The following is a 12660-nucleotide window of genomic DNA, read 5'->3' as shown; positions in this document are numbered from 1 at the left end:
CAAAGGACCATCAAAAAGTTAAAAAAGAAAAAATAGGGTATGTGAGTACACTAACAAGAAATATAAAAACAGAAAGTAAAAACTTTTATAGGTATGTGAAAAAGAGAGTAGATAAACTAAACAGATGACATTATTACGGAAAATGAGGAAATGGCAGAGGCATTGAAAAAATATTTTGTGTCAGTCTTTACGGTGGAAGGCACAATTTGGATACCTAGAATGGAGGATAACCCTAAGACCTAAAAAGAGTAAGGAAATTAAAGTAGTCAATATCAGCAACAAAAAGAACTGCAGAAACCTGGGAGACCAGATTAATACAACAGCCGAGTACCTGATGGCCCAAACCTTAGGGTTCTGAAGGAAATAGCTTCAGGATGCATGAGCTATGATTTTGTAAAATACCTTAGATTTTTAAAAATGTCCAATCAAATTGGAAGTTGGCAAATTATCCAAGAGAGGAGGGAGAGAAAAAACAGAGAAGTACAGGTCAGTTAGCCTAACATCTATTTTTTGGAAAAATGCTGGAATGTATGTTAAGGAAATCTTAACAATGCACTTAGAACAGTATAACGTGATTTGAACAAGTCAACATGGTTTAGAAAAGGGAAATCCTATTTGATAAATTAATTTATTTCTGCATCAATACAACAAATAAGATAGACAAAGGTGAATCAGTAGATGTGGGGTACCTAGATTTCGACAAGGCATTCACAATAAGGTGCCACATAAAGTGTCAATAGGCAAGATAAAGGTGGAGTTGGAGCAATATATTAGTGTGGATAGAGGGTTGATTAATATACTGGAGGCAAAGGGTGGGTGATAAAAGGGGCATTTTCAGTTTGGCAGGCTATTAGTGGAGTGCTGCAAGGATCAATATCGGGCCGCAGCTATTTTAATCTCAACCTATATTAGTGATTTAGGTGTGGAGACAGAGATCAATGTATCTGAGCTCTCTGATTGTACAAAGCTGAGTTGAAAAGTAAACTGTGGGGAGGACATAGAGAGGCTGCAAAGAGATTAAAGGCAGATTAAGTGAATGGGCAACAAGGTGGCAGATAGAGTCATAGAGGTTTACAGCAAGGAAACAGGCCCTTCGGCCCAACTTGTCCATGCCGCCCTTTTTTTTTAAACCCCCTAAGCTAATCCCAATTGCCCGCATTTGGCCCATATCCCTCTAAACCCATCATACCCATGTAACTATCTAAATGCTTTTTAAAAGACAAAATTGTACCTGCCTCTACTACTACCTCTGGCAGCTTGTTCCAGACACTCACCACCCTGTGTGTAAAAAAATTGCCCCTTTGGACACTTTTGTATCTCTCCCCTCTCAACTTAAACCTATGCCCTCTAGTTTTAGACTCCCCTACCTTTGGGAAAAGATATTGACTATCTAGCTGATCTGTGCCCCTCATTATTTTAGAGACCTCTATAAGATCACCCCTCAGCTTCCTACGCTCCAGAGAAAAATGTCCCAGTCTATCCAGCCTCTCCTTATAACTCAATCCATCAAGTCCTGGTAGTATCCTAGCAAATCTTTTCTGCACTCTTTCTAGTTTAATAATATCCTTTCTATAATAGGGTGACCAGAATTACACACAGTATTCCAAATGTGGCCTTACCAATGTCTTGTACAACTTCAACAAGATGTCCCAACTCCTGTATTCAATGTTCTGACCGATGAAACCAAGCATGCCGAATGCCTTCTTCACCACTCTGTCCACCTGTGACTCCACTTTCAAAAAGCTATGAACATGTACCCCTAGATCTTTTTGTTCTGTAACTCTCCCCAATGCCCTACCATTAACTGAGTAAGTCCTGCCCTGGTTCAATCTACCAAAATGCATCACCTCGCATTTGTCTAAATTAAACTCCATCTGTCATTCGTCAGCCCACTGGCCCAATTGATCAAGATCCCGTTGCAATTGGAGATAACTTTCTTCACTGTCCACTATGCCACCAATCTTAGTGTCATCTGCAAACTTACTCACCATGCCTCCTATATTCTCATCCAAATCATTAATATAAATGACAAGTAACAGTGGACCCAGCACTGATCCCTGAGCTCACCGCTGGTCACAGGCCTCCAGTTTGAAAAACAACCCTCTACAACCACCCTCTGGCTTCTGTCAAGAAGCCAATTTTGTATCCATTTAGATACCTCACCCTGGATCCCGTGAGATTTAACCTTATGTAACAACCTACCATGCGGTACCTTGTCAAAGGCCTTGCTAAAGTCCATGTAGATAACATCAACTGCACTGCCCTCATCTACTTTCTTGGTTACCCCTTCAAAAAACTCAATCAAATTTGTGAGACATGAGTTTCCACTCACAAAGCCATGCTTGTGTCCCGAATCAGTCCTTGCCTCTCTAAATGCCTGTAGATCCTGTCTCTCAAAATACCTTCCAACAATTTACCCACCACAGATGTGATTATAATGTAGGGAAGTGTGAAGTTATTCACTTTGGTCATAAGATTAGAAAAGCAGAACATTTCTTAAAAGGCATGAAACTTGTAATTATTGATGCTTAGAGAGACTTCAATGTGCATGTACAAGGAAAAGAAAAAGTCAGCCTGTAGATGCAGCAAGCAATTAGGAAGGCAGGTTACACGTCAACTTTTACTGCAGGGGGATTGGAATACAGTAATATTGAAACATGTAGTATTCTGAAGGGATTTCATAGGATAAATGCTGAGAGATTGTTTCCAATGGGTCGGGGAGTCTAAAACATGGGGGCACAATGTCAGGATAAGGGGCTGATCATTTAGGACCGAGATGAGGAGAAATTACTTCAATCAAAGGATTGTGAAGCTTTGGAATGTCCTACCCCCAAGGGTTGGTGATGCTCCATTGTGGAATATATTTAAGGCTGGGATAGACAGATTTTTGGTTTCTCAGGGAATCAAGGAATATTGAAATGGGTGGGGATGTGAAATTGAATGATCAGCCATGATTGTGTTGAATGGCAGAGCAATCTCGATGAGCCATACTTAGATGCATACTCCTGCTCCTATTTCTTGTGTTGCATTTCTCATACAGTAAACTATCAATCTCAGATGGGTCTGGCTAGACAGTGGCACTGACTGATTACTCGGCACAAGGTGGACCAACTCCCTATCCCGTTAATCAGATATGCTTAACGGAAAGCAGCAGTAAGAGGACAACTGTATAAAATGGGGAGGCACTAATTTGCTGAAATACTGGGGAAAGTATCATTGTGGTACTTTGGCTGAACTGTAGTCTATAAACTGCCATTAGTAAGTGTTTAAGTGTCACAATGACAGGAAACTGTGACCGTGTGAGATCTACCCAAAGCTTCACCAGCTAACCACAGACATATTGAACTGTTTAAAGACGACCTGCTTTTGTAAAAAAAATTGATCAAAAATGGCTGCCACGAGTCAGTTGATGTCTGTACGTTGATAACTTCTCTGGAAAGTTTCTATATGAATTGCACTGCAGACTTTTTGCATGGAATTTCACATCTGGGGTGCCAAGGTCCACTTCAAAAAGGACTCTCTTGAAAAGAAGGCATTAAAAATGCAAAGTGTTGGACTTTGATCAGCTGTGGTTCTATCAAGACCACTGGAACTGCTAACTTGCCAGAAACTCATCAAACATTCAAAACCTGCTGTGGGGACAAAATAACTCCAATTCCTGTCAATTTCTATCTTGAAATATGTCAAAGGTTTCGGAGATGATAACATTGGATTGCTGGCTCTGCAACAATGCCTGCAAGATGTGCGAATCAAATTTCTTTATGGGAATATGCAGACAGGAGTTTTAAAAGCAGAATTGGAAAGAGAAGAAAGACATTTGGCAGTCATCCGAACACACTCTGGGAGAGAGCAATAAAATATCTCTCTCTGAAGCGAAAAGTGCATCTTCAACAAAGTACAGACTTGAATGAAGTCAAATCCAGAATTTTACCGGAAACCAAATAACTTCGAACAGTTGCAATGTTCAACAATTTATGTCTCAAAGACAGGAAAAGGGCTTAATCATATATACTTTTAGCTTTTCTTGTGGACTCTAACTTCCTTACTTCTGGTGTGCATGTGTGCGTGTTTGTGCTTGTGTGCATATGTATGTATATGCATGTGCGTGCCAATGTGTGCATATGCGTGCACGTGTACCTGTGTGTGTGTGTGCGTGTGTGTGTGTGCACGTGCATGTGTGTGCGCATGCGTGTGCATGCGTGTGCGTGTGTGCGTGCGTTGTCATCGTGTCTTACTTTTTCTTGGGTTTAGTAATTAATAAATGCATTTGTTGACTCAAAAAACCCAATTTGATTGGCTCCTTATTAACAAATAAATACATTTGGATTGGAAAAAGCATTTACGGGCAAACTAAATTAAAATCCTTTGTTGTGACCAATGGAGGAGGTGAATAGAAGGGGGAGCCAGTTCACTTTTCCTCAACTCACCATAACCTAAGGGTGGTATCAAAGTAGTCAAAGAGAAATTATGCTGCAAGTAGTGAACTCCACTGTCGTGAAGCATAAACAAAATATTAACAGTTAAAGATTGAAATAAAAACATAAAATGGAGAAAAGTCAAAGCAGCTTGGTCAGCAACTGAACGAACAAACTAGGTTAACGTGACAGGACCCTCAATTAAGATTATGGTGCATGTCCCACGCAGATATATTAAGCTTTCTCTTTTAGATGCTGAATGAGCAGACTCCTCGAAGCCCAAGTACAATAGAGATAATTTCTCCCATATTACCAATAAACTAGTTCCTCCCAGGAATATACAGTTATCCTTTTTTCCAGAGTATTGGTTCACAAACTTAGTTAATTGATGGTGAGCCAGTCCAACTTTCCTGGTTGCCTAGCATTTTGAAGTTTACGAGGAAAATGTAAGCACAAGGAATGTAGAAATGATGAGTTTGCCTCTGTATGCACTCAACACATTTGATAATTGTGATTTCTGTGCAAGAACAGGTAGCACAGTGGTCACATTTGTCATAATGTTTTTTTCTTTACTTGGGATGTGGGCATCGCTGGCTGGGCCAGCATTTACTGCCCATCCCTAACTGCCCTCCATTTCAGAGAACATTTGAGAGTCAACCACACTGTTGTGGATCTGGAGTCACATGTAGGCCAGACCAGGCAGGAACAACAGCTTTCCTTCCCTCAAGGACATTAGTGAACCAAATGAGTTTTTGCGACAATCGACAATGGTTTCATGGTCGTCACTATAGTTTTAATTCCAGATTTTTATTCAATTCAAATATCACCATCTGCCATGGTGGGATTTGAACCTGGGTCTGCAGATCTCGTCACTAATCCAATGACAATACCACTACTCCACCGCTTCTCCATAAGCAACAAATGCAGAAGCTTGAAAAAGGAAGTCTCATCCTTGGTGCCATTTATTCAAATATCAAAAAGAACTATTGTTCATTTTAGCATCCTTTATCCCCACGGGTGGCATATTTTATTAAGTGATGAGTGCGGGGAATCTTTTTAAGGGACTTGGCTTGGGCGGGGTTCCCAAGATGTAAAATGTGAGAGGCAACTCACTTCATTCACACGCATGCGCACACTTGGATCCTGCATATCCCAAGTAAGTTGCTCTTCTAATATGAAGATATCCCCATCCTGCTGAAGTCAGTAACTCCTTGAGGGAAAAGGAGTAGGCCATTTAGCCCCTTAAACTTGTTCCACCGTTCAGTGTGATAATGGCTGATGGCAGCATCTTCAGAAAACATTGCAAACTATGTCCCTCTGTCAGAAGTTACAGAGGGACATGGATAGGATGCAAGACTGGGTGGAGAAGTGGCAGATGGACTTCAACCCAGATAAATGCGTAGCGGTCCTTTTTGGCAGGTAGAATGGGATGAGGGAGTACAATATAAAGGGAAAGACTCTTAGTACGGTAGAGGATCAGAAGGACCTTGGGGTCCGGGTCCATAGGACTCTAAAATCGGCCCCGCAGGTGGAGGAGGTGGTTAAGAAGGCGTATGGTGTGCTGGCCTTTATCAATCGAGGGATTGAGTTTAGGAGTCTGGGGATAATGATCCAGCTATATAAGACCGTCGTCAGACCCCACTTGGAGTACTGTGCTCAGTTCTGGTCGCCTCATTACAGGAAGGATGTGGAAAAGATTGAAAGGGTGCAGGGGAGATTTACAAGGATGTTGCCTGGATTGAGTGGCATGCCTTATGAGGATAGGCTGAGGGAGCTCGGTCTTTTCTCCTTGGAGAGACGTAGGATGAGAGGAGACCTAATAGAGGTATATAAGATGTTGAGAAGCATAGATCGGGTGGACTCTCAGAGGCTTTTTCCCAGGGTGGAAATGGCTGCTACGAGAGGACACAGGTTTAAGGTGCTGGGGTGTAGGTACAGGGGAAAAGTTAGGGGAAAGTTTTTCACACAGAGGATGGTGGGCGAGTGGAATCGGCTGCCGTCAGTGCTGGTGGAGGCAAACTAAATAGGGTCTTTTAAGAGACTCCTGGATGACTTAATAGGATGGAGGATTATAGATAGGCCTAAAAGGTCGGGATATATTCGGCACAACTTGTGGGGCCGAAGGGCCTGTTTTGTGCTGTAGTTTTCTATGTTTAAAGTATGCTTTTGGAAAAAATAAACAGGAGCACAGATTGTGACTAATGATAATTCCCTGGAACTCTAAAGATGTGCAGGTTAGGTTGATTGGCCATGCTAAACTTCCTCTTAGTGTCAGGGGAACTAGCAGGCTAACTACGGAGGGTGGGGGGGGGGGGGGGGGAGCGGCTGGGGTTACGGGGATAGGTCTGGGTGGGATTGTTGTTGGTGGGGCAGGCTTGATGGGCTGAACAGCCTCCTCCTGCATTGTAGGGATTCTTTGATTCAATGGAACTGAGTTTTACAAGGGGTGGTGTTGGAGGCGCTCAGGAAAGCAGTTTGGCACACACAAATAGCTATTGCTGCAAAGCCTTGGGAAAGACCAGTCCCTTCGTTGCCTGAAACAAATGCGTACAACCCACGTGGTTTACCATATTCTGCTGGCATAGTCGATAAAACTGCTGGAACTTCTGCGACATGAGAAGCTGGGCACTGCCCACTGCACTGCGAATCTTCTCAAGTACTGAAAGGGAAGAGAGAGAGTGCATTACATTCTGGGTACAATCATTGCAACAGGACGGAGAGAATTGTTAATTACGAGTAACTGAAGATCTTAAGATCTCTTGCTGAACACGTGTCAATCTCTAGATGAGGGGGTAAGGTCAAGCAACCTGTTCCCAGGTCTCTACCAAAACCACTCTTGAGCTGTTAGGAGATGCATTTCTCGGTGCAGTGATATAGACAGATGGGCATTGACTCACACTATCATCCTACCAGTTGTAGAGCCTTGAAAAATATCAGGAGACTGAGAGAGGGTGAGAAAATAAGTCAAAAAATAAAAAAAGATTTGAAGGGGATGAACCTCATCAGTATTGTGATCATTCCACATGATTCAGAAGACGTTAGATGCTGATTTTTATGAGGCATTAGCAGTATCTATTCTTTTTATTTCATGCAACGGCTTGTTACAATCTAGATTGCACTGTTTGAAAGGGTCGTGGAAGCAATTCGACTAGCAACCTTCAAAAGAGAATCGGTTACTTAACTTTCAAAGAAAAATGATTGTAGGGTTACAGGGGAACAGCAAACCTTGTGCATTATATGACTACACTGTAGGTGTGTTTGTACCAAAATTAGAGCTATAGCAAGACCACATTCAGTTTATCTTTGGATTAAGCTTAACAAAAAAAAGATTTTTTTTTGCTCATAGCTCCACAATTTTACTGTACAATTAACAATAAATTGTTAATTCATTCACAATAAAAATGCAGAAATTCCCTGGTACCTCAGCGAGTCCAGCTATTCACATACTAAGGTTCTATTTTTGATGCATGGTAAATATCCATTGTGCCACCCTTTAAACGCAAGTGCGTTACGCCCCAATCCACTTATATTTGTGTTTTCTTTTAAGCTGATTCAATTTGTCTACATCAGGCGCCGCCCACAAACTCACCATGATCCCCGGTTGAATTGTCGGATTCTGCCAATTGCACCGGTTCAAGGGGATTCTTTAAATTGTCCTCATTTCCTTAAACTTACAGGCACGTCTTTAAAGGCAATTCATATCAAAAGATATCTAAGCTACTAAGAAACTGACTGGTGCACACTGGTGAAATTATTAAATTATTCAATATACTTTCACTGACTCAAAATCGGGTTAGTCACGAGAGAAGGACTGAGCATCTCTTATGAAAAATGGTTATCTTTATGATAAGCTCATTTTCAGGTGATTTAATAAAACTGCATCAGCTTACCATTTAAATACACCATCGAATGTAATGATACCCAGTTGTTTTACATTAGTGTTTATGTTCTAGTGTATCCTATAACTACAGGTGGGAAATTTGGGTGCAATGATGAGAGATCTCAGAGTTATGAGATGCAAAGGGATCTTGGTGTCCTAATGCATGAATCACAAAAGGTCAGTGTGCAGGTACAGCAAGTAATTAGGAAAGTTAATACAATGCTACCATTTATTGCGAGGGGAATTGAATACAATAGTGGGAAGGTGAGGCTTTGAGTTGTGCCGTGCATTGCTGATTTGAATTTGATTTATTATTGTCACATGTATTAGTATATAGTGAAAAGTTTTGTTTCTTGCGCGTTATACAGACAAGGCATACCATTCCCAGAGAAGGAAACAAGAAATTTATTGAGTGCTGAGACCACATCTGGAGTACCATAGTACTGGTCTCCCTATTAAAGTTCATTATTTAGTGTCACAAATAGGATTATGTTAACACTGCAGTGAAGTTACTGTGAAAGTCCCTTGGTCGCCATACTCCAGCACCTGTTTGGGTACACTGAGGGAGAATTTAGCAAGGCCATTGCACCTAACCAGCCCGTCTTTCGGACTGTGGGAGGAAACTGGAGCAGCCGGAGGAAACCCACACAGACACAGGGAGAATGTGCAGACTCTGCACACTCAATGACGCAAGCCAAGAATTGAACCCGGGTCCCTGGCGCTGTGAGACATCAGTGCTAACCACTGTGCCACCGTGCCACCCGTAAGGAAGGATGCAAATGCATTGGAAGCAGTACAGAGGTTTGCTAGACACCTGGAATGGGCAGTTTGTCTTCTGAGGAAAGGTTGAACAGGTTAGACTTGTATCTGCTGGAATTTAGAAGAGTAAGAGACAACTTAATAAAAATATACAAGATCCTGAGGAGTCTTGAAGGGTAGATGTGGAGAGGATGTTTCCTCTTGTGGGAGAATCCAAAACTAGGCTGGAATCTGGGGTTACGGTGACATCAGGTCAGCCATGATCTTATTGAATGGCAAAGCAGACGCAAAGGGCCGAGTGGTCTTCTTCTGTTCCTCATTCATGCGTTTTTTGGTGTGTTTGTATGTAAATTATTGGTGGCAGGATCACCATGGAAACGGGTTTAAATTTCAGTGCCATTCCTTCGCAAGCCCGATCCAGGTAATTTTGGGTCTTAAGTTCTCAACTTTGGTCATGGTGTAAGTGGGGCAGAGAGGAAACCAAATACAAGGTTAAACCAAAAGAGTAATTCCTGTGCACCTCCTAGTGACAACATTCTGGGCAGAGGCCTAAGAACGGGTTGACTAAATTCACTATCATGAGGCACGTTCTCAGTATTGAAGGTTGAAAAAGTAACCAGAGAGTAGATGAAGACGGGTGAAAATTATATAATCACAGGTATCATACTTCTGAATATTATGAACATAAGAACATATTGAATGTGAAGGAAAAACAAAAATGTCTCCAATCCATCTGGCCTGTCCTACATAATTGATGATTTATTATGCATGTATTGTGGGTGAGGGGCACATCAATTAGGGACTGGCCTGTGTGCATCAGGCTAGGATGTCACTCCACCTTTGTTCTTGCTACCTGGCTTCCAAAACCTAAATCCACCCCCTCTCTCTCCATGCCACCTCATCCTACCCCAACACCCCACCCCCCTACCTGGGGTGTCTGACCCCATCCCACCCGAAATTATCTGCACCTACCTCACTCTGGTGGCCACTGCTCTTCTTTGTGGAGATGTTCGCAGTCTTTGGCAGTTCCCAATACTAAGTTCTGGCACTGCTGGGACGGCTAGAGCTGCTAGCCAATCAGGTTGACTGGCTGCTCTTGGGGGCTGGACTTCCTATTCATGGAGGTTTAATCCTTAGCCTGGTTATCATAGAATCACACAGTGCAGAAAAGGCCCTCTGGCCCATCGAGTCTGCACCAACATGCGAGAGACACCTGACTTCCCACCCAATCTCATCTGCCAGCACTTGGCCCAAGCCTTGAATGCTATGACTTGCCAAGTCCTCATCCAGGTATTTTTTAAAGGATGTGAGACAACCCGTCTCTACCACCCTCCCAGGCAGCGCACTCCAGATTGTCACTACCCTCTCGGTAAAAAAGCTTTTCCTCACATCCTCCCCAAGCCTCCTGCCCCTCACCTTGAACCTATATCCCCTCTAAGGGGAACAACTGCTCCCTATCCACTCTGTCTATGTCCTTCATAATCTTGTACACCTCGATCAGATCGCCCCAGTCTTGTCTGCTCCAACAAAAACAAACCAAGCCTATCCAACCTCTCTTCATAACTTCCATCCCAGCAGCATCCTGGCGAATCTCCTCTGCACCCTCTCCAGTACAATCACATCCTTCCTATAATGTGGCAACCAGAACTGCACACAGTACTCTAGCTTTGGCTCACCAAAGTTCTAAACAACTTAGGGATACAAAACAATGGTCTAGTTTGGACCAGGGAGCGGCACGGGCTTGGAGGGCCGAAGGGCCTGTTCCTGTGCTGTATTGTTCTTTGTTCAACACGACTTCCCTGCTTTTGCCACCAACGGTGTGTTATTACTGCGGGGTAGGTTCTTTGGAAGTTGGTCTTTTCATGACTGACTTTTCATATGGGGATTGGGGGCTGTTACAAGTTGATGATCTTCCATCAGAACGGAAAAGGATTGGAGATGCCACAGGTTTTAAGTAAATACAGACAAAGGAGGAGAGGGAAGAACAAAAGGAAAAGTCTAAGTGAGAGCGGAATTAAGGCAGGAGCGATTAAATTACAAAGGGTTGATAGTACAAGGCCAACAGAAAGGGTAGCGGGTCATGCAAGGAAACAAAATTTCAGACTAGATGTGTAAATGGGAAATAGCTGAATCATTATCATAGAATCATAGAATCCCTACAGTGCAGAAGGAGGCCATTCGGCCCATCGAGTCTGCACCAACAACAATCCCACCCAAACCCCATCCCCGCAACCCCATGTATTTATCCTGCTAATCCTCCTGGCACTAAGGGACAATTTAGCATGGCCAATCAACCTAACCTGCACGTCTTTGGTCTGTGGGAGGAAACCGGAGCACCCGGAGGAAACCCACGCAGACACGGGGAGAACGTGCAAACTCCACACAGACAGTGACCTGAGGCTGGAACTGAGCACAGGTCCCTGGCGCTGTGAGGCAGCAGTGCTAACCACTGTGCCACCGTGCCGCCTGCTATCTAGAAATGGGGCCGGGGTCATGTTCTGAAATTGTTGGAATTGAATCTTAAATCTGGAAGGATGAAAAGTGCCTAATCCAAAGATGGAGGAGCTGTTCCTCAAACTTCAGTTATGCCTCAATGGAACAATTCAGGAAGCCAAGAACAGAGAGGTCAGAGTGGGTGTGGAGTGGATAATAAAATGACCAGTGATTTGGAAGCTCGGCGTCACACTTGAGCACTGAGTTGACACGTTCCTCAAAATGATCATCCAATCGGCATTTGGTCTCCCCAGAATTGAGGAGATTGCTTTGTGAACAGTAAATACAGTAGATTACATTGGAAGAGGTGGAAGTATATTGCTGACTCATCTGGAAGGAGTATTTGGGGCTCTGGACAGTGGAAGGAGAGAAGGTGTTTTATCTCATGCAGTTGCCTAAGATTCCCATAGCTACTCTGACATCAGTTCCACCCATCCTTCTTCCTGTAAGGACTCTATTCCACTCTCACAGTTATTCCATTGGATCTGTTCCAACAATGCTGCACTCCACACCAGTGTTTTCGATATGTATTCCGCAACTAAGGTCAACCATGCCCTCAATCGTGTCTGTCCCATTTCCCATGCTTCTGCTCTCACCACTTCACCTCTTTCCATGATCCATGACATGGTTCTATTATCCTCACCTTCTGCCCCCCCGTCTCCATGGAGACCTCAGCCTTCCACCCCACCAATCTCCACAGATCATCCTCTGCCGTTTCTACCACCTTCAGTGTGATGCTCCCACCAAACACATCTTCCCTTCCCCTTTCAGCATTCGGATAAGTTCCTTGGTGACACCCTGGTCTATTATTCAATCACCCTCTGACTCCCTCTCCATTTCCCATGGCAACTACTCCTGCAAGCACAGGAAGTGCTCCTGCTCCATTGTCCGTGCTCCTTTATTTCCACCCTTCACATGGTCCAGGGCCCCAAACATTCATTCCAGGTGAAACAACAATTTACAATTTTTCTGATTTATTACGCTGTATTTACTGCAGTCTCCACCACATTTCGGCAGATTGGATGATCATTTTGTGGAATACCTCTGTTCAGTCCATAGCGTAACCCAGTGTTTTGGATTGCTTGTGATTTTAAATCTCTTCTCTGTTACACT

At 43.3% G+C, this 12660-nt stretch overlaps 1 protein-coding gene across 1 annotated transcript in view; it reads right to left on the bottom strand.

Moving 5' to 3' along the window:
- LOC144508953 (disks large-associated protein 2-like) overlaps nucleotides 1–12660 on the bottom strand; it is a 123088-nt gene that overhangs the window by 16559 nt on the left and 93869 nt on the right. The window contains exon 8 of the mRNA XM_078237170.1: nucleotides 6983–7074. Coding sequence (XP_078093296.1) covers nucleotides 6983–7074 — 92 coding nt within the window. The remainder of the gene's footprint in view (nucleotides 1–6982; nucleotides 7075–12660) is intronic.

Source organism: Mustelus asterias, chromosome 21, assembly GCF_964213995.1.
Source record: "Mustelus asterias chromosome 21, sMusAst1.hap1.1, whole genome shotgun sequence".
NCBI classification, from domain to species: domain Eukaryota; kingdom Metazoa; phylum Chordata; class Chondrichthyes; order Carcharhiniformes; family Triakidae; genus Mustelus; species Mustelus asterias.
Note: the sequence above shows the minus strand (reverse complement) of the source record. Positions and strands in the feature narration are given on the sequence as shown.